Genomic DNA, 23,173 nt, shown 5'->3' with positions numbered 1-23,173 from the left:
CACACAATGAGGGGGCGGAAGTAAAACGTACAACTACGTTGACTGGTCTGACTTTGAACTCATAACCACCGACCTCAAGTTACTCATTCCAATCTCAGTTCAAATGTCACTTCTTAAAAAAAACTTTCCCTGACCAATTTTTAATAGATTTATTGAGATATATAATTCCCATGCCATAAAATTCACCCTTTTAAAGTTACAATTCAGTGGTTTTAATATATTCAAAACAGCTGTGTAACCATAACTAATATCTCATTTCAGAAGATGTTTTTCACCCCCAAAAGAAACCCAATACTCTTTGTGCCCACCCCACTAATCTACTTTGTCCCTATGCATTTGCTTACTGTGGATATTTCATATAAGTGGAATCAAACACTATGTGACTTTTTATGTCTGGCTTCTTTCACTTAGCATATTTTCAAGGTTCATCCATGTTTTAGCATGTATCAGTACTTCATTTCTTTTTGTTGCCTAATAATATTCCATTATGTTGACATAACACGTTTTGATTCTCTCTTCAACAGCTGACAGACATTTGGCTTTATTTCCACTTTTGAGGTATTCTGGATAATGTTGCTATGAGCATTCATGAACAAGTTTTTCTGTGAACATATATTTTCAACTCTCAAAGGAGAATTCTCAATTCTCACCTAGGAGTGGAATTGCTGGATCACATGGTAACTCTTAAACATTCTGAGCAACTGCTAGACTGTTTTTTCAATGTGGCTGCACCATTTTACATTCCCACCAGCAGTGTGTTAGGGTTCTTATTTCTTCACATTCTCAACAACACTTGTTATTGTCAGTCTTTATTTCAGCCAACCTAGTGGGTGTGAAGGGGCATCTCATTGTGGCTTTGATTAGTTATTTCCCTAATGACTAATTAATGTTGATCATCTTTTCACATGTTTATCGGCCATTTGTATATCTTCTGAAATGTATATTCAGATCCTTTGCCCGTTTTCTCCTAAAATTAACTTTAAAAAAAATTGTGGTAAAAAACGCATAAAATTTACCGTCTTAACCATTTAAAATGTACAACTCAATGGTGTTAAGTATATTCATATTCCTGTGAAACAGATCTTGCAAACTCTGGGATCTTGCAAATCTGAAACTCTATAGTACTGATTAAACAACAACTCCCTTTCTTTTCCCCCTCACTCCAGCTCCTGGTAACCACCATTCTACCTTCTTCCCTTTACCCGTGTTTAAATTGGGTTATTTGGTGTTTTTCTGTTATTGTTGCTGAGTTGTAAGAATTATGTGTAATTCTGGATACAAGTCTCTTATCAGATATATGATTTGCAAATATTTTCTCTTTTTCAGTGGGTTGTCTTTTTACTTTCTTGGTGGTATCCTTTGAAGCACCGAAGTTTTTAATTTCAGTGAAGTTCAATTTATTTTCTCCTGTTGTTCATACTTCTAATATCATATCTATTGTATGGGATAAGGCAGAGATCTGCCTTCATTCTTTTGCATGTGGATATCCAATTGTCTTAGCACCATATTTTGAGAAGACTATTCTTTCCCTACTGAATGGTCTTATCACCCTTGTTGAAAATCTACTGACAATAAATGTAAGAGCTTATTTTTAGACTCTCAATTCTACTCCATTAATCTATATGTCTATCCTCATGAAAATACTACACTGTCCTGATTACTGCTACTTTGACGTAAGTTTTGAAATCAGGAAGTGTGAGTCCTCCAACTGTGTTTTTTTTCAAGATTGCTTTAGCTTTTTTGGGTCCCTTGCATTTCCATATGAATTTTAGGATCAGCTTATAAGGTTACGAAAAAAATCAGCTGAGATTTCCGTAAGAATTACACTGAATCTGTAGATAAATCTGGGGAGTACTGCCATCTTAATAATATTAAATCTTCCAATCCATGAATGTGCATGTCCACCTATTTACTTAGGTCTTTTAAAATTTCTTTCAATGATTTTTGTAGTTTTCAGTGTACAAGTCTTATACCTCTTTGGTTAAATGTATTCCTATTTTCTTCTTTTGGATGCTACAGTAAATGAAATTATTTTCTTAATTACATTTTGGATTGTTCATTGCTAGAATAAAAAAGAAAACTAATTTTTGCACATCGATCTTGTATCCCGCAACCTTCCTTGCTGAACTTGTTTATTACTTCTAATAGTTGTTTGTGGGTGTGGGTGTGTGTATGTATTCCTTAGGCTTTTCTGTATACAAGATCTTGTGGTCTGCAATTAAAGAGTTTAACTTCTTTTTCCAATATGGATGCATTTTATTTCTTTTTTTGCCTAATTGCCCTGGCTAGTACAGCCAGTACAATGTTTATATAAGCGGCAAGAGCAGACATGCTTGTCTTGTTCCTGATCTTACAGGGAAAGCTTTCAGTCCTTCACCATTAAGTGTAACATTAGCTATGGGTTTTTCACAGATGTTGAAGAAATTTATCAGATTGAGGCAGTTACCCTCTATGTCTAGTTTGCTGTTTGATTTTTATCATGAAAGGAGGTTGCATTTTGTCAAATTCCTTTTTCACATTTATTGTGATAACCATGTATTTTTGTCCTTTATTCTAATAATACGGTATTATATTGATTGATTTTTGCATGTTGAAGCAACCTTGCATTTCTGGGATAATATACATTTGGTCATAAACTGATGTATAATCCTCTTTATATGTGGTTGAATTTGGTTTGCTAATATTTCATTGAGGATTTTTGAGGCTACATTCCTAAAGGATATTGGTCTGCAATTTCTTTTCTTTTGATATCCTCTTTTTTGTTTTGTTAGGTTTTGTTTTCATATCAGATAGCATAACACTGGCCTGACAGAAGGAGTTGGGAGGTGTTCATCCTCTCCTATTTTGGCCAATGTGTGAAGGCTTGGTATTAACTCTTTAAATGTTCAGTAGAACTCACCAGTGAAAGCATCTAGGCCCGGCCTTTTGTGGGAAGGTTTTTTTTATCACTACCTTAATCTCTTTACTTATCACCTATTTATTCAGATTTGCTGTCTCCTCCTGAGTCAGTTTCAGCAGGTTGCTGACCACCATATCCTAAGTAGCTGTTCAGTCATCTTTTTATCATTTTACTTTTCTACATAGAACTTATCATCATTTGATATCTTCCTTGTTCACTTATTTTGGGGATTTTGTTTTTAAAATGTTTTTATCCATCTGTCCCCTTTAAAACATAAGCTCCACGAAGGCACTGACTTTGTCCTAGCCTTTTCTAAGTAACCCCACACCTAGAGCAGTGACTGCGAGGTAGCAGGTACTGAATTAGGATTTGCTGGATAAATGTATACACAAGTTAATGAAGCTGGCAGCGAAAGTTAAGGGGGTTCCTGTCTTAAGGCTTTTGTTTTCTCTGTGTAAGAAAAGAGGTCATCTACTGAAAGACAGGGAAGAGTTGGGGTAGGTGGTTTAAAAAGAATGGAGACTTTACTCCTCTATGACTTTAACTGACCATTGCAAAGAATGGAGAAGCAAGGTGATCAGAGAAATGCAACGGGGTTGCAATGCTGAGCATCAACATGTAGTTGGTGATCATGCAGCTTCAGGTAATACTAATCTGTCCTATTGTATGGATTCCTCCAGAAGTACTAGAGAAAGCAGATAAATTAGTTCCTCCATGAATTTAGTTGACAGAGACATGGATAAAAAAAGTCACAGGACAATGGAGTTTATGGTACAGGAGTGAAGGGCCATATCTAAAATGGTAAGGAGAGAAGAAAAAAAGAAGCAAGGAACGATGGATAGAGAGAGGAGACAGGTCAATGGATAAAAGGCTGGAAAGAGGTTAAAAAATGATCTTAGTGAGAGGGGTTGAAAAGTCAACTGGAATGATAATGGGATATCAAAGGAGAATAGGACGTCGAAATCAGTGATTTTGGAAGTAGGAGCAGTTGGAGGTGGTGAAAAGGTCCAGGGTGTAACCGAGGGAGCAGATGTCTGCTGTTCAGTGGAGAAGAAGAGTGTCAGAGTTGAAGAAGTCAAGAAACCACGTGGCCAAGGTCTTAAAAGGTTTGACTACAGAGATGCAGAAATCACCATGAGGTGACCATCAATCAGGTACCAAACCATCCAGCAGTGAAGGAGTATGTCCAGAAAGGAAGGAGATAAAACCACCAGAAAAAAAGAAGGATAACAGGGCTAAAATGAAATGATCCTCAAAGCGGCACCTTGCCTGCATTTTTTTTTTTTTTTTAATCTAAGAGATTCAGGGTGTAAAGATCTAGAAGTGGCAGGAAGGAATGCAAGAAGGAAAATAACCAGGGTGACCGCATTCACAGAATTATAAGCTGACCCTCAACTTATAATTGAGGTTAATCCTCATCCTTGTATCAGCCTTTCCTCTTTGAATGTAGGTGGAAACTGTGAATATGATGAACGATCACTCCTCTGATGATGTTATACAGCAAAAGGAAGATTACCCTAGGTGGGCCTGGTCTAATCAGGTGAGCCTTTTAAAAGCAGCATTTTTTTCTGGCTGGTTTCAGAAGAGGTTTCAGAGAGATGCATTCTAGCTGGCCTGGAAGGAAGCCAACATCCATGCTGTGAACTGCCGATGAGGGCCACATGTCAAGGAACTGCAGGTAGCCCCTGGGAGCTGAGAGTCACCTCTGGCTGGCAGCTATCAGGAAAACAGGGACCTCATCATCACAGCTGCGATGAAATGAATCCTGCCAACAACCAGTGAGATGACAAGAGGACCCTCAAGCCCAGATGAAAACTACAGCCTCAGCTGACACCTCGATTTCAATGCAGTGAGACTTACAGCAGAGAATCCAGCCATGCCATTGCCTGGACTTCTGACCTAGGTAACATATTTCTGTTGTTTCAGGCTGCTAAGTTTATGGTTATTTATTATGCAGGAAAAGAAAACTAAAACAGTGACCATAAATAGTTTACCCAGGATAACTGCAGTTTACACATGTTGTCCCTGCATAATTAACAGTGTCCCCTTCCACTCTCACATAAGTCTGGATTATATGCTAAATTATACAGTCACCCTAACAATAACTTCACCTCCCAAACCCTAAAAATTCATGTGGATGTAGGAGAATAGATAGCCACCACCTGAAAGGGCTGCGAGAGAAGTGGAACACCTACAGGAAAGCCAAATTTCTATTAAGACAAGGGACTAAAAGAAATGCTTAGACAATCCCACTACTGGGCATATACCCTGAAAAAACCGTAATTCAAAAAGAGTCATGGACCACAATGTTCACTGCAGCTCTATTTACAATAGCCAGGACATGGAAGCAACCTAAGTGTCCATCAACAGATGAATGGATAAAGATGATGTGGCACATATATACAATGGAATATTACTCAGCCATAAAAAGAAATGAAATTGAGTTATTTGTAGTGAGGTGGATGGACCTAGAGTCTGTCATACAGACTGAAGTAAGTCAGAAAGAGAAAAACAAATACTGTATGCTAACACATATATATGGAATCTAAAAAAAAAAAAAAAAAGGCTCTGAAGAATCTAGGGGCAGGACAGGAATAAAGATGCAGACGTAGAGAATGGACTTGAGGACACGGGGAGCGGGAAGGGTAAGCTGGGATGAAGTGAGAGAGTAGCATTGACAGATATACACTACCAAATGTAAAATAGACAGCTAGTGGGAAGCAGCTGCATGGCACAGGGAGATCAGCTCGGTGCTTTGTGACCACCTAGAGGGGTAGGATAGGGAGGGTGGGAGGGAGACGCAAAAGGGAGGGTATATGAGGATATAAGTATATGTATAGCTGATTCATTTTGTGATACAGCAGAAACTAACACACCATTGTAAAGCAATTATACTCCAATAAAGATGTTAAAAAAAAAACCCAAACAAAACACATCAGAGCCACAGTGGGCAAGTCTCCGCAGTTTTTCTGAGGAGTGTGGGGCACTGACCTAAGCGACTAGAGTTTATAGCTTTTGTTTGGATTTTCTTCATGTGTGTATCTTACCTCCTGCTGTAACTTGCTACACGTAGGTATACTGTTTTATGCCTTTTAAAAAAATAGTCCTTCTGCCTAGTTTTGCACCATGTACAAAGTAGCTATTTAACTATGACATGTAACTATTTAGAACTGAACAGGGGCATGGCCCAAAAGTGTACCTTTTCCTCCATGAATACACATTATCTCTTAGAACTCTAGAGATGTGAGGAGAGGTATGCTGATCACAAGAAAATGAAACATTGCTTCTGACAAAGTCAACAGTCTTAATTGTTCCAAGTCTATAACAACATAATTTTCTGACTCCTTAAAGTAAATGATTTAATATCATCAGTGCCCAAACAACTACACTGGACATATGAGAGAGAGTTGCCCATTAATATTTACTTTAAAAAAAGATATAATATTGATAGAGATTGTTAAACAAATCCAATACTTTGTCATTTATAGATTTTGAAGAACGGGATAAGTAACTTTGTTCAGAGGTGGAGTCTGCCATCTGCTGGGAAGAAAGGTGAAATTTCCATATCACCAACTAAGTTATATAACTACCTCTACTGACAACAAACTGTACTGTGGTACAAGTGTATTGTGTATATACACATACACACGTCCTGCCGTGGCGTAGTAACCACACGGGGATCGGTCAAATTTCTCTTGGTAAAGTGAAGACCGGAACAAGTGGACACCTGAATGTAAGGCAAGGGGGAAGGCGGGGAATAGGAGCAGTCTTGTTTACCTCCAGCCCTCCTTGCGTAGCAGGAAAGGGTTAAGAGTTTCCGTTTGGGAAGATGAAAAGGTCCCAAAGATGGATGGTGATGATGGTCGCACAGCAACGTGAATATACTTAATGCCACTGAACTGTACTGATTTAGTAGAAAAACATGACAGTCTCCACGGCTAAACGGAAATCCTTGATCAGAACGTAAGGCTTTATCCTCTGGGTGGCAGACTGTATTTTCCAAACAGAACTGCAGGGGTCTCTCTCACCACCCTTGCTCCACTGTGATGGACTTGACCGCCACCCCAGCATCATGAGGTGAAGTCCCTTCTCCTTCCCTCCAGCCTTAGAGACTGTGACCAACAGAATAGGGCGGAATGTTGCTGCATAACTTTACAGCCGAGTAAGACAAGGCCTTGCAGCTTCCCCACAGCTCTCCAGGGATGCTGGTCCTCCAGCTGCCTCCTCTGGTGATGCTCTCTCTTAAAAGAACGCCTCCATGCTGTGAAAAGCACAAGCCACATTCAGAGGCCCACACAGAGGTGGGTCCTGTCGACCATTCCAGCCTTCTGATCTGAACGAGGACTTCTGTTTAAGTGGTGCGTTCAGTCACAGAGACTACATGTTTTCTATTAAATTATATTTTTAAAAATATTACCTTATTCAAACTATGCATAATATTTAGTAGGATTTTTATTGCCATATTTAAATGATTCAGATTTGGAGGAAGATCCTGATACGGTGTTGTTGCTGGTGGTGGTTTTTTAAATCATTGTTAAATGATGTTTAGCCCAAACCTTCCCCATCTCAGCAGATGGCAATTCCATCCTTCTAACTGTTTGGGACAAAATCATAGAGCTTCCTGGACTCCTTTCCTCTCACGAGCCACATCCGACCCATGAAGCAGATTTATAAAGTATATCCTAATTCAACTCTTTTCATCACCTCTACTGCTAACATCCTACCATATCTTGTTTTAATTACTGCAATCATCTCTCTGAAATGGTCTGCTTCTATCTTTTCCTTCCACTGTTTACTCTTTACATGGCATCCAGACTAATCGTTTTAAAATATAAATCAACTCAAGCTATTTTCTACCCAAAACTCCATAAAGATTCCTCCCTTCACTCAGAGTAAAAGCCAAAGTGCTTATGATGGCCAGCAAGGCCCTTCTTACCTCTTTGACTCCCTCCCTACAAGTCTCCGGCTGCTCCTCTGCTCTGGCTACTCTGGCTTTTTTGCTGTTCCCTGAATTCACGTGCATTCTCTTGCCGTATGGCCACGATCCTGAAAATTTCTGCTCTTCCCCAAATGTCTGCAGGCAGACATCTAAGACTTTGCTCAAATCTCACTTTCTCAACAAGGCCTATAAGACTATCCCCACTCCTACCCTCGATTCCTTTTTCTGATTTCTTGCTCATGTGAGAGTCCAGTGTAAACTGGAAGAGGGGCTCTGATCCATGAACTCAGGGACCCAGCCTCCTTTCATCTAAGGACTCTGCCTCTGTTAACTAACAGAGATCCTTTCATTTGGGCTGGTGTACATAGGGAGTGGGAAGAGCAAAGATAGAAAGACTGGAGAAGACACACCTGCTTGCTTTCTTTCTTTTTTGTGGTACGCAGGCCTCTCACTGTTGTGGCCTCTCCCATTGCAGGGCACAGGCTCCGGATGCGCAGGCTCAGCGGCCATGGCTCACGGGCCCAGCCGCTCCGCGGCATGTGGGATCTTCCCCGACCGGGGCACGAACCCGTGTCCTCTGCATCGGCAGGCGGATTCTCAACCAATGCGCCACCAGGGAAGCCCGACACACCTGCTTTAAACTACCTTGACCCAGAAGTAACACAGATGACTTCCAAACAAATTCCATTGATAAGAACTAGTCATATGGCCCATCCGGCTACAAGGAGGATGGCTCTATAATCTAGTTATATATCCAGAAAAAAAGGAGAACATGGATACTGGTAAGTACTTCTAATCACTAAATATCTTTCTGCTCACTTTCACTACACAAAGAACACACTCAAACCTCTCCCACCGCCCAGAAGCAAACCTGAAATCCCATTCAGTCAGCACATTTAACTACAAGTGCAGGACCTCTGGCTCTGGCAGTTTCCTTCATCAAGACCACGTGCAGCTCCTTAAGACACAACCTATGAACTGAAAAGGCATGTTATTTGCACCTGCTCTCCCCAGTCCCAATATACAATAGTGGGACAGGAAGAAAAGGTTCTTCCTTATCAAATATTCTCCTTGGCCATGTGGGCTCTGGCACGCCCTCCAGAGGGGCTGTAAAACCTTCATAACCCACCTCTTTCCAGGGCAAGTTCTGGGTCCTTAAAAAGTGATTTTAGGGCTTCCCTGGTGGCGCAGTGGTTGAGAGTCCGCCTGCCGATGCAGGGGACACGGGTTCGTGCCCCGGTCCGGGAAGATCCCACGTGCAGCGGAGCAGCTGGCCCGTGAGCCATGGCCGCTAAGCCTGGGCGTCCGGAGCCTGAGGTCCGCAACGGGAGAGGCCACAGCAGTGAGAGGCCCGCGTACAGCAAAAAAAAAGTGATTTTATAGCTGTAATAGTCAGGCTCATGGTTCCATTGCCAACAGAATTCCCTCAAAACCTTAGCAGGCCTTTGATCTATTTGTTTCCAGTCGGTTCCATGTGCCAGTAACCACACACAAAGTTCTTCCCCAGACATGCCTCCGCTCCTCTTCCTTTCAACTAACAGAAGCCACCTGGAGGCCACATGAAACAATAGGTCAGCAGTTTCCAACTCCGGCTGCAAAACAGAATCTTGGCTGCAAAACAGAACTTTCAAAAACTGCCTGTGTCCAGGTTTTGTGTACCCTGGACCCATTAAATCAGAAGCTATGAAGGTGGGAGCAAGATGATTCTGATGAGCAGCCAATAAGAACTACACTTCATCTGATCTTTGCCACAGGACTGTCACATTTTTGTTTCAACTGAGAACATTTACTAGGTCTTTGATGCTCAAAACCTCTCTCAACTCTTATCTCTTGCTCTCTAGAAATAGTCTGTTTTTCCTTTCACTGCCCCAACTCTCAGAACTTTCTCTATTCCCTTTCATTTTTTGCTTGAAAACTAGCCAATTCTTTCCTAAGCTCATCTCTTTCATGTAATACCTTATCAATAAGAGTCAACACACACTCTGACCTCTTCCAACGTTTGACCTAAGAGTTCGCCTGGCATGAAGCAGGTCTTCCAAGTTATCAAGGATGACAAATTTACCAAACTGGTCACCACTGTAGAACTTGGGTTTCTGTCTTTCCCAACTCCAACATCGGTGTCCTCATCAGCGTGCTACCCGACTGCTAAGCCAATGAAACAAATTTTAAGGTTTTGTTTTAACAGAATTCCACTTCCAGTACCAACCACTGTAGCAAAAACTAAAACCTCAGTAGCTTAACACAAAGTTTCTCCCTTGCTTCCATCAGAGTCACACAGGTTGGCAGGATATTCCTCTCCACCCATTGTTCAAGGACCCAGTTTCCTTTCATTGTACGGTTTCACCCTCTCTGGGTCCTAATGAAATTCTCTCCATTAAGCTGCTAGAGAGGATAAAAAGGGCACCCAGTTATTAACTGTCTTGTTCTGGGAAGACATATATCACTCTGATCACACTCCACTGGTAACAGCTATTCACATGGTCCTTTTGGATACAGAGGGGCTGAGAAATGCAGTCTAGATGTGTGCCCAGAAAGCACAGGAAAACAGTAATGTTGATGAGCCCTAGTGGTCTCTTTAACGCCCTTAAAATTTAAGCTCCACCATGGCACGAATCTTTGTCTAGTTTGTTCATAGATGTATCTCACAAGCCTCTTACAGTGCCTGGGACATAGCAGGTGCTCAAAAAATATCTTTTGAATAAATAATGAATGGACAGAATGAATTACAGGTATGGTACCATATGGCGTTTTTTTCTATGATAAAGACAAATGAATGGATTGATGGATAAAAGAATGGTGAATTATACTGCATAGTTACTTAGATAAAACATTAAACAGAAAAAAATCAAAATAAATTTCCAAGCACCAACACTACACATATCAAATCTACAATGCAAATTCACATACAAACTGGTTAAATGCACACTAAATTCATCTGTTGTGAACACAGAGAAAAACATTCATTCAAAATTTTAGTACAGGGCTTCCCTGGTGGCGCAGTGGTTGAGAGTCCACCTGCCGATGCAGAGGACACGGGTTTGTACCCCGGTCCGGGAAGATCTCACATGCCGCGGAGCGGCTGGGCCCGTGAACCATGGCCGCTGAACCTGAGCGTCTGGAGCCTGTGCTCCGCAACGGGAGAGGCCACAACAGTGAGAGGCCCGTGTATCACAAAAATAAATAAATAAATAAAAATAAAAATAGTACAAACACAGTGGACAAACTTCAAAGAAATTACTATCAAACTGATTACACATTTTTTTGTTAGGTGGAAATTTCTTTACCCACGACAGCCTCAAAATTCATCCATACCTTCCTCAAAGAACAAGGGCACTGCACCCAGAGTCCTAGTCTTAAAAACAAGTCACACACAGACACGTAAAAGACCTTACCAATATGCATCTACCATCATAATGCAAATACTCATCAAAATTCAGAAATAATACATTTATGATACCAGCTTCAAAATTATGCATGCTGATAATACTTGATTCCTTAACTCTTAACTCACTATAACAAAAATAAATAAACTAGAAAAATATAACAAAGCTGAAATAAAAATAACAATAAATGGCGATAAGATTTACTTCACAAGAGTGTTGTGAGAATCAAACAGAAATATAAGAATTCACTTGTGATGTCTGTACTTTCCTTTATGTATGTTATAGATCAACAGAGTATATGAAAAACTGCTTTGTAAATCATAAAGCAATATTCAAACAGTCACTTATCTTTAAATAAATGTAAAATTCCCATTTCTATAAGGGTTTTTTTTTTTTTTTTTTTTTGTGGTACGCGGGCCTCTCACTGTTGTGGCCTCTCCCGCTGCGGAGCACAGGATCCGGACGCGCAGGCTCAGTGGCCATGGCTCACGGGCCCAGCTGCTCCACGGCATGTGGGATCTTCCCGGACCGGGGCACGAACCCGTGTCCCCTGCATCGGCAGGCGGACTCCCAACCATTGCGCCACCAGGGAAGCCCCTATAAGGGTTTTAAATTAGCTAAATGAGCAAGTTCAAACTAAGGTGAAAAAGAAGTTCCTCATCCTCCTAGCCCCAACATCTAGAAAGAGAATTTTCAGTAGATACATTCCAGAGAATCCAATCATTATGAAAGGTAATAAGGCAAAGAGCTTTCTCAGTGTAAAGAGTTAGACTCTAAACAAAAAACAGTTGAAAAATATTAATAAGTCATTTAACACAGTGGGATACTTGTATTTTAAGAAGAAGAAAAAGTAACAATTTGAAAATCTATAAATTCTCTCTAGTCAATGAAAAAGAGAATAAACTACTGGGTTTTATTTTTTGTTTTCCCTTTGTTTGTTTAAAAAATTTAAAATAATGACTCCTCAACCAAAAGAAATATTGGAATTTACAACATAAGACCTAGGATAGGAGGTTCAGTTTAACAAAATTTTATGGGTTAGCTGTAACTGAAAAGCCATCTAATAAAAAATTATCTCTAACACATTATCAGAGAGGTAGGAAGTAAAGTATACACTTGATTAAAGTTTGTTTCTTGTTTTTAACTAATCCCTGATATAAACTGATTTGCTTTTTTCTTGGTTGAGTTTTAAGACTGTTAACTAGGGAAAAAAAAGAAAATAGAAAAAAAATCCTGCTTATTGAAGCTTTCTAATACTTAAGTCTAGTAGGATGACCAGGCTTAAGAACCTAGATCCTGAATTATACTTATGACCCTATATATTTTTCTACCTTTTAGCAAAGCAATCAACTAACAAACAAAAGCTAGAGGAAAAGGATTTAAAGCAAGGCTATAGCAATTTAGGAAACAAAAATATGACATTTTTTAAACTCTGGAAATAAACTGAGAGAAGGGAAGAAAAAATGATTGATGCTAAACTTGTTACATGATTTATAAGCACCACAGAAAAATCAGACATTGACCTCTACCCAAATACTGTTATTTCAAAGATCGCTTTTGAAAGTAAAGACATCAGTGTGGCAATTGTGAAATACAGTATTTACCCAACTTTAGAGAGGAAAAACTTTAACTCCTTCATCTCATGCAGCTTTCTCTGCAACATTTAAACCCTATAAACATGAATAAAGTTTGCTTGAAAAAAAGAACTTTAAATCTTCCTTAAAACTCAGAGAGTAAGTCTTCTGGGGTGGGGGTGGTACCCCCTTGTAAAATTTTTTGTAAAATTTTAAAAGAAGAGACACTTTTCACTGGGAAAGGGAGCACTGCAACATTCCATTTTACTGAATAAAAGGGACCATGTCAAAGGTCATAATATCTCCATCTCCTAGAACTTTAAAAACTCTGCTTTTCAAATCAAGTGGTGAAGCACAACATATCTGCAAGCCCCATCATAAATGTAAGGGTTAATATTTTATGACACCACATCCTTATTTGATAGGCATCTATCAGAAAAGTGGCCCTGGTGCTGTTACGGATGAAACAGATAACCGCTGGGGACACAGACTGAGACACAAAGCAGTTACCCAAGAGGAATGCTCCTTCATCTGGTGTTGGTTGCTGTGAGGGCCATTGGCATGGCCACGCCAAAAGCAATTTTGGCAGAGCTGGTAGTTGTGGCACTGCTGGCATCGGTACCGGAAACCCATCATACTCTCACACCGGCAATAGGAGCACTCCACGGGGTGGAAGACTTGAGGGAGGAGGGCAGGGAGGAGAGGGGACCAGAGGGAGAAAGAAGTCATTTTCATTTGGAGAATAAAGTCAGTACAGTGGAAAACCAAATTTAACGTAAAAGCAAAGGTGAAAACAAAACTAGAAGTGAAGAATCTAAATTGTCTTCAATTTAGTTTATCTAACCAGCCATTCACTGGAATAAAAAGAAAATAACAAAATTTTCCATTTAGAATAGATTACAATCCACCTTAGAAAACAACCAATTTCCTTCTTTAAAATGACATTCGTGTCTCAAAGTTTAGGTAAATAAACAAGTAAGGAGGAGAGACACCCTCATTCCAAAATTTCTCTTCCAAACCTATTTTTTTTAAGAGATGTATATATTGTTAGTTGTGGACATATGTTTCCTTCACTAACATAAAATCTGTGAGAGCCAGTATGACATGCTTTATGTCTCTGCTACCTGCAAGTGGTATTTCACACAGTCCTTTGGACAGAAGGCCTCCAAATGTTTGCTGAACTAAATACTACAGGGACTTCCCTGGCAGTCCAGTGGTTAAGACTCCAAGCTTCCAATGCAGGGGGCACTGGTTTGATCCCTGGTTGGGGAACTAAGATCCCACATGCCACACGGCACAGCCAGTAAATAAACAAATAAATAGATAATACTACATACCTGGGTGCAAACGTTAACTGGTAAAAAAGTAAGGCTAGCCATATCAAAATACTAGTTTCAGGTAAGAGCTCCAAGTATTGGCATAAAATAAGGTACTCTAACCAGTGAAGGGGCAGTGATTTGGAGAGAGGGAAACTCAGGTGACCTGAGACTGCTTTCTCCACCTCACACAGCATCTTAACCTCATGAAAAACTGCCAGCTGGCAGTCAGGATTTATAGGGGTTACTGGGTTTCTCTTATAGCCTGAAAGTCCAGTTTACTCAGTGGAAGTGGGCAATAAATGCACAACTGTATATTACAGATTGTTATTTATACTTTTAAGTGTTGATAGCACGATTGTTCCCTCTGGCAATTCAATTCTGAACACAAGAAATGGAAGTCAAAGGAAAGAGGGATATAATATTCAAATCTTCATTTGAACAACTCTTTCTAGCACTGTGTATACAAAGGCAGTGTTGTCTCAATTATAAGGATTTTTAGTCTTACTTCCAAAAATGCATATTAACTAGAGAATCAAGTCCCAAAACAAACACACAACAACAACAAAACCTGAGCACTAGGTGAGAAAAATAATACAACAAGATCACCAGAGAATAACAGAAAACTAAAATCTGGAATGAGAAATACAAAGGACATACCTCCTCTAAGAAATTTAAATTTTTGTTATCAAAATATTTCTAAGGAATAATGAAAGTGTTGATCGCATAAGAATGTAATTTATAAATAATATACTACATACAAAGTCACAACAAAATGTTCATATGGGTAACACTAGATCTCGACAAATGAGATCCTCTCTGCTTGGGATAGCAGATATAAAATGATTTTATGAAAATGAGCTAGATATGAAACTACGAAAACATTTAGTGCTACAAGGGTGTTGTCCCTCAAAAGAACCAACACTGTAATAATTTAACAGCAGAAATCTCTATCCAAAAATCCTGTTTAAAAACTTAGCTGTTTTTGTCTACTCAAGAGATTCCAGGACTTTAGGAAAATAATCTTGAATCTAAGGACTTGTGAACTAAAGCCATGACTGGGTGAAAGGCTGAGAAGTTTAAAAAAAAAAAAAAAAAGGTATGAGTAGGAGGGAGAGAAAATAAAAAGAGTACGGTAGCGTTCTCTCACTCTTACAAAATGAAAAAAGAGGACTCTGCTTTTTAGTGCCGCTCAGCTATCACTCTTTCTCTTTGGTGGAATGAGGAGAGACAGGCAAGAGCCTTGAGAGAAGGGAGCTTCCAGAGAAAAGCCAGGACCTTTCTTTTAATGAACTCGAAACAACCTAAACAAGGAGATAAACTGATAGCAATAGCAGAAAAACCTACGTAGTTATTAAGAGATAAGTACCACTTCAATTTCCAAGCGAAACAAAGATTTCAGTCAAACTACTTGGGAAGGATACTGAGAGTAATTCAGTAGTAAAGGAAAAAAACTGAATATGGGTGAAACCCAGTACCAAATTCCATCTTGGCTATTTTCCTTTAAACTATTCCAAAATTTTATAGTTTTAGTGGTTGATATTGAATATATACAATTTTTTGGAGTTACGCTTTTTATAAACTAAAGGAAAACAAAGAAGTCATGGCTAAGTCAGGTGGGTTTAAGCAGAAAACAACCATCTGGAATCTTGGGGGAAAAGCCTGGAGTTTGAACCACAAAGTTTTCGGACCTGGTATTACTACCTCTTGGTATCCTATCTAAGTAATAAGTCCTCCCTCCTTTTTTTTTTTTTGAGAAATAAATACTCCTCTTTTGAAAGCTAAAACCACAAATTCAAATGATGGAGTGCCAGCAAATGTCAACTGTAATTTTCAATGATAATAACTAAGCACATTACAAATACTGTCAGTTCATATACTTCCTATAGCATAGGGAACTGAATGATAGAAGTTCTGCTTACCATTCTCAACGTGGGCAAGCCTATGCATGAGAGGTAGCCAGACAAGGCACTGGGGAGGAGGATCGGCCATCATGGTGTCTAAAAACATATTTAGCATTATCTTTTTCTGTGAAGAGAAAAAAAAAAACAAATATACTTCATATTTTTCAAATATCTCTGAACTCTAAGATTAAGTTAACTTAGGATTCTCCCAACCAAGTTGTAATGAATTACACGGGAAATTTTATAGCAAAATAAATAATATTTTGCATTACTACAGACACTGCTACACACTATCCTATACACTACTGCTATATTCAAATGCATTTCCACTTACATTATTTTATGTGAGTCTTAAAACAACTGTATAAGACAAATAGGCTAGGATGGAATTACTATGTTGTACACCTGAAACTAATATTGTAACTTAACTGTATTTCAATAAAACATATGAAATGGGGCTTCCCTGGTGGCGCAGTGGTTGAGAATCCGCCTGCCGATGCAGGAGACACGGGTTCGTGCCCTGGTCCGGGAAGATCCCACATGCCGCGGAGCAACTAAGCCCGTGAGCCATGGCCGCTGGGCCTGTGCGTCCGGAGCCTGTGCTCCGCAACGGGAGAGGCCACAACAGTGAGAGGCCCGCGTACCGCAAAAAAAAAAAAAAAAAAAAAAAAAAAAAAAAAAAATGAAATGAAAAAGAGATAAATAGGCTAGGTATTACTATCTTCACTTTACAGATGGGATAATAAAGGAATGACGCATTTAAATGACTTGTAAAGGTCCTACCAAAATCAGGACGACAACTCAGGTGTCCTTCAAATGACAATTTCTGAAGAATTCTGAAGGAGAGTCTCAGATCCAGGATAGAGACTGCAGGCCAGCACTGAATCGAGGGAGGCAAAGGTTCTCACATATATTTAAGAGGGCTAAATGAGGGTGATAAGAGTAGGATGTTACCGTCCAAAGGCCCTTATACATAGCTATGCATTGATGGTGTAGTTTGAGAAATGCCTACTCAAATAGGCTAAATAAAGTTTTCCAGAGTGTTTTCCATCTCAGGCATCAAAGTTACTAACGTTTCTGAGATTTCAGTGGAATCTGGGAGGAATGCGTGAGCAACATTAAAACTAAAAAACAGAAAGTCACCCAGCATTTGAATGGTGGTTCAGACATGGAAAATGCCTCTTATAATGGATATGCAAATAACTGCAATAGACCAAAATGAAATTAAAAGTGTCTACTTAAAATTGAAAAGAAGATGCTAGGAAGTTTTTAGCTAGTCAGAGGTGGTTAATATACGTTTGTATTGTATCACTTATCATAAATGTAATGTTTAAATTAATGTTTCTGTAACATCTTATATTTGTTAAACATTACACTTTTACAAATCCACTTATAATCCTAATGCTACTTTCCTTAAAGTTTTGATTCACCTATCATGGAGTTTTGTGTGGTTTTTTTAAATCTTCAAGATGAAAAGGAACAATTATACTTGATATCTCAGAACTCCCTCATAAATACACTCAGGAACAGTTTCCAAAAGTTGTCCTAAGTCATACTATAATTTGAAGTCCTCCAAAAGCATGAGGAATGAAATCAGAAGAACTGTGTCCCAGTGCCCTGTCTTCCATTAACTACGTGATTTGGGGGAAATCACCTAACATTCTGGTTTCAGTTTTCTTATCTCTCAAGGGCTAGAGCAGTGGTTCTTGAAGTATGGTCAGAGGTCCCCCTGCAAGGTTCCTAAAACATTTCCAAGGACCCCATGAGGTCAAAACTATTTTCATAATAATACTAAGACATGATTTGCCTTTTTCAATCTGATTCTCTCATGACTGTACAGTGGAATGTTCCAGAGGCAACGTGGCATATCCACAATTATCTGCAAAAGCTTTTAAAATATTCCTCCCTTTTCCAACTACACAGCTGTCTGAGACCAGATTTTCTTTCCATACTTTAACCAAAACAACATATCACAACAGACTGAATGGATAAGCAGATATGAAAACCCAGCTGTCTTCAACTGAGCCAAATATTAAAGAAATTTGTAAAAAATATGAAACAATGGCATTCTTCTCATTAAATTTTTTTGCTTTGGAATAGCTACTTTTCATAAAATATATTATTTATGTTTATATTTTATGAAAAGTAGCTATTCCAACGCAAAAAAATTTAATGAGAAGATTGCCATTGTTTTATATTTTTTACAAATTTCTTTAATATTTGGCTCAGTTGAAGACAGCTGGGTTTTCATATCTGCTTATCCATTCAGTCTGTTGTGATATGACAATGTGAGAGAGTGGCAGGGACATATACACACTACCAAATGTAAATTAGATAGCTAGTGGGAAGCTGCAGCATAGCACAGGGAGTTCACCTCTGTGCTTTGTGACCACCTAGAGGGGTGGGATAGGGAAGGAGGGTGACACAAGAGGGAAGAGATATGGGAACATATGTATATGTATAACTGATTCACTGTGTTGTAAAGGAGAAACTAACACACTATTGTAAAACAGTTATACTCAAATAAAGATGTTAAAAAAAATAAAAATAAAAAAACATAAAATATATTATTTATGTTTATGTATAATCGGTTTATCATTGTCCTTTTTAAATGATTTAATATTTTATCAGTTTTGATTTCTAATATGGAAATACTGATAGATATAACTCATATAAACAAAAGCTCTCTGGGGTGCTCAAATATTTTCAGGAGTGTAAAAAGGTCCTGATACCAAAAAGTTTGAGAACTCATGGAACAGAATTCCCAGCTCTAAAATTCGGTGACGCAGTAAATAACTATGTGAACAACAGACTCTTTCACTCTTTTCTTCTACCTTTTTGTTTTGTTTTATTTTAGTTTTGCTCCTGAGTTGATCACATTCTTTGCATTTCTCTTTATTTTTTACAACAGAATATTTATAACAAAAACTATAATAAAACTGCAAGTAATGAACATTCTTGCCACAATTCTAATTTTTCTGTATTTCCCTCCAAATGCATGTTTCTATATAATTATGTACATAGGGTATATAAAAATATATAATTTGTCTTTCCACTTAATGTTTTTTCTTTTTTTAAAAAATATTTATTTATTTATTTATTTATTTATTTATTTATTTATTTATTTATTTATTTATTTATTTATTTATTTCTGGCTGAGTTGGGTCTTTGTTGCTGCGCGGGGGCTTTCTCCAGTTGTGGCGAGTGGGGGCCACTCTTTGTTGCCATGCTCGGGCTTCTCATAGCGGGGGCTTCTCTTGTTGCAGAGCACGGGCTCTAGGCGCGTGGGCTTCAGTAGTTGAGGCACGTGAGCTCTGAAGCGCAGGCTCAGTAGTTGTGGCGCCCAGGCTTAGCTGCTTCGTGGCATGTGGGATCTTCCCAAACCAGGGCTCGAACCCGCGTTCCCTGCATTGGCAGGCAGATTCCCAACCACTGTGCCACCAGGGAATCCTCCACTTAATGTTTTATTAAATACTTTATTGTTTTGCTACAAGGTCTTCTTTTCTAATCATTTTAACAGCTGCCTCATCCACTGAGGACAAACACCATGATTTATTTATGCTTTCCTCAATAAAACATTGAGCCTGTATTTATCTTTGTATGCACTCTCATATTTTTCTTAGAAACCAGTATTTCTGTTTGTTGCCTACTTCCCCACGCTTTGTTATTCTAATCATCAATACTGACAATTATTAGTCTAGTTGCCATTTGACTTCCTCCCTCCACTCTTGGCTACAAACTTTCCTATTTTAAAAGAGGGGAGAAATCATCTCTTAAAAGTGAGAAATCCAGTATCACTAAAATAACATGAGAAAACAAGTAAAATAATTTAGAATTAGGTCATGTCATCATAGCTTCAATTTCCAATCTCATCTTTTCCACTAAAAACGCCTATTTTCTGGGACTTCCCTGGTGGTGCAGTGGTTAAGAATCTGCCTGCCAAAGGAGGGGACATGGGTTCGATCCCTGGTCCGGGAAGATCCCACATGCCGCAGAGCAACTAAGGCCATGTGTCACAACTACTGACCCCACGTGCCGCAACTACTGAAGCCCATGTTCTAGGACCTGCGTGCCTCAACTATTGAGCCTGTATGCTGCAACTACTGAAGCCTGGGCGCCTAGAGCCTGTGCTCTGCAACAAGAGAAGCCACCGCAATGAGAAGCCCGTACACCGCAAGGAAGAGTAGTCCCCACTCACCACAACTAGAGAAAGCCCGTGCATAGCAACAAAGACCCAATGCAGCCAACAACAACAACAAAAACAACAAAACAAAACTCCTATTTTCTTATGGGCAACAGGGAAATATTTCTTATCCATTGCCCTATCACTTACCTGGTAATCAGTTAAACAATGTATGACATTTAGCTAAAAGACTTAAAAACATCATTTTAAAAATCTTTCAGATTAAAATGTTCTTACACAAACTTTTTGTGTAAAGTTATAGAAATACTTTGTCTGACAAGAGCAAACACACATTAACTGGTTACAGGACCAGTGCTATGGGTCAGCCTTTCAGTTATTATAAGACACTGAATTTGTCCATACCCAGATTTATTCTGGACTTTGAAAATTAGAGTACTTTGTAATGACACAACAATACAGTGTTGCTGTGCTTTTTATCGAGATACTTTTATTTATTATAGCTTTTTTTAAAAAAGAATGGAAAAAGTCTTCAAAAATTCTGAGATTCGGTATTTTCCTCATTGCAAAGATTGTCTCATTTGAGAAAATTGTGGAATAATATCAGTGAAAACAACAAGGTTGCAATCTCATCCATGAGCTTTAAGCTTGCAGTCAGAATTCAAGCCCAGATACTTTCTCATGCCATAATAGATTTAAAATCACTACTCAGTCCAACTGCCTAGTAAGCACTAATGATTTTCCAGACACTGTTAGTCATGGGGATTTAAACTTGAAGGAGACCAAGGTGCATCCCTCAGGGCATAAGTGAGCTAGATATAACAGGCCATGGCCTGTAGAAAAGGAAACAATTAATCCTACATTGAAAGATTCAGAGCAACAAAGACAAGGAGATATTTAGCTGTGACTTGAAATATGAGGCCTCTGTTGGAGGAGAGAAAGAAGGTCAGGGTTACTGGCATTTCAGTGAGAGCTAACAGCATAAACAAAGAAGAGAAGTATACCACTTTCACCTACTCAAAACAAGAGAAATGCAAATCAAAATTATGCTGAGATAACACTTCTCATCTCTCAGATTGGCAAAAATTCCTAAATGTAAGAACATGTGCTGTTGGCAAGGCTGTGGAGAAAAAGAAGGACTTACACACTGCTGGTGGGAGTGTAAATGGTACAACCCCTGTGGCACTGGGGTAATATCTAAAAAGAATCCATGGCATCCTGAGGGATGGGGTCTGTGGGGTTAGGAGGGATCAGGAATGAAGATGAAAGAGAGGCAGGGGTTGGATCGATAAGCAACACCTTGTCTGGCTAACTACCTTATCCAGGAGGCAGTGAGGAGTTAGTAAGGCTTTTTCAAAGCAAACTAGGGACATAAACAGGGCTGTTTTTTAAAATGATGACTTACACTCAAATTTGCTTATGATTAAAAGGAATAATGGGGAGGACCTTCAAGATGGCAGAGGAGCAAGACCTGGAGATCACCTTCCTCCCCACAAATACACCAAAAATACATCTACATGTGGAACAACTCCTACAGAACACCTACTGAACACTGGCAGAAGACCTCAGACTTCCCAAAAGGCAAGAAACTCCCCACGTACCTGCCCGTGTGGCTGATAGGGTCTTGGTGATCCGGCTGGCTGTCAGGCCTGAGCCTCTGAGATGAGAAGGCTGAGTTCAGAACATCGGACCACCAGAGACCTCCTGGCTGCACGTAATATCTATCAGCAACGGCTCTCCCACATATCTCCATCTCAACACTAAGACCCAGCTCCACACGACGACCAGCAAGCTACAGTGCTGGACACCCTATGCCAAACAACGAGCAAGACAGGAACACAATCACACCCATTAGCAGAGAGGCTGCCTAAAATCATAATAAGTGCAGACACCCCAAAACACACCACTGGACGCAGTCCTGCCCACCAGAAAGACAAGATCCAGGTTCATCAACCAGAACTCAGGCACAAGTCCCCTCCGCCAGGAAGGCTACACAACCCACTGCACCAACCTTACCCACTGGGCGCAGACATCAAAAATAACAGGAACTACGAACCTGCAGCCTATGAAAAGGAGAACCCAAACACGGTAAACTAAGCAAAATGAGAAGACAGAGAAATATGCAGCAGATGAAGGAGCAAAGTAAAAGTCCACCAGATGAAACAAATGAAGAGGAAATCAGCAGTCTACCTGAAAAAGAATTCAGAGTAATGATAGTAAAGATGATCCAAAATCTTGGAAATAGAATAGAGAAAATACAAGAAACGATTAAGAAGGACCTAGAAGAACTAAAGAGCAAGCAAACAAACAATGATGAATAACACTATAAATGAAACTAAAAATTCTCTAGAAGCAATCGATAGCAGAATAACTAAGGCAGAAGAACGGACGAGTGACCTGGAAGATAAAATAGTGGAAATAACTACCGCAGAGCAGGATAAAGAAAAAAGAATGAAAAGAATTGAGGACAGTCTCAGAGACCTCTGGGACAACATTAAACGCACCAACATTCGAATTACAGGGGTCCCAGAAGAAGAAGATAAAAAGAAAGGGACGGAGAAAATATTTTAAGAGATTATAGTTGAAAACTTCCCTAATATGGGAAAGGAAATAGTTAATCAAGTCCAGGAAGCACAGAGAGCCCCATACAGGATAAATCCTAGGAGAAACACAAGACACACATTAATCAAACTATCAAAAATTAAATACACAGAAAAAATATTAAAAGCAGCAAGCAAAAAGAAACAAATAACACACAAGGGAATCCCCATAAAGTTAAGAGCTGAGGGCTTCCCTGGTGGCGCAGTGGTTGAGAATCCGCCTGCCGATGCAGGGGATACGGGTTCGTGCCCCGGTCCGGGAAGATCCCACATGCTGCGGAGCGGCTGGGCCCGTGAGCCATGGCCGCTGAGCCTGCGCATCCGGAGCCTGTGCCCCGCAACGGGAGAGGCCACAACAGTGAGAGGCCCGCATACCACAAAAAAAAAAAAAAAAAAAAAAAAAAAAAAGTTAAGAGC

At 39.4% G+C, this 23,173-nt stretch overlaps 1 protein-coding gene across 31 annotated transcripts in view; it reads right to left on the bottom strand.

The window, feature by feature from the left end:
* DTNB (dystrobrevin beta) overlaps positions 1 to 23,173 on the bottom strand; it is a 280,987-nt gene that overhangs the window by 163,509 nt on the left and 94,305 nt on the right. For all 31 annotated transcript variants that reach the window (XR_010835611.1, XR_010835614.1, XR_010835612.1 and 28 more), the window contains exons 7-8: positions 16,034 to 16,139; positions 13,306 to 13,472 (exon numbers count right to left, since the gene is read on the bottom strand). Coding sequence is in view for 24 of the 31 variants with exons in the window: in XM_067007966.1 (XP_066864067.1) it covers positions 13,306 to 13,472; positions 16,034 to 16,139 (273 nt within the window). In the remaining 7 variants the exon portion in view is untranslated. The remainder of the gene's footprint in view (positions 1 to 13,305; positions 13,473 to 16,033; positions 16,140 to 23,173) is intronic.

The sequence above is a fragment of the Kogia breviceps genome, chromosome 11, assembly GCF_026419965.1.
Source record: "Kogia breviceps isolate mKogBre1 chromosome 11, mKogBre1 haplotype 1, whole genome shotgun sequence".
Classification (NCBI taxonomy): Eukaryota; Metazoa; Chordata; class Mammalia; order Artiodactyla; family Physeteridae; genus Kogia; species Kogia breviceps.
The sequence above is the reverse complement of the archived record's forward strand: the minus strand, read 5'-3'. Positions and strand labels throughout refer to the sequence as shown.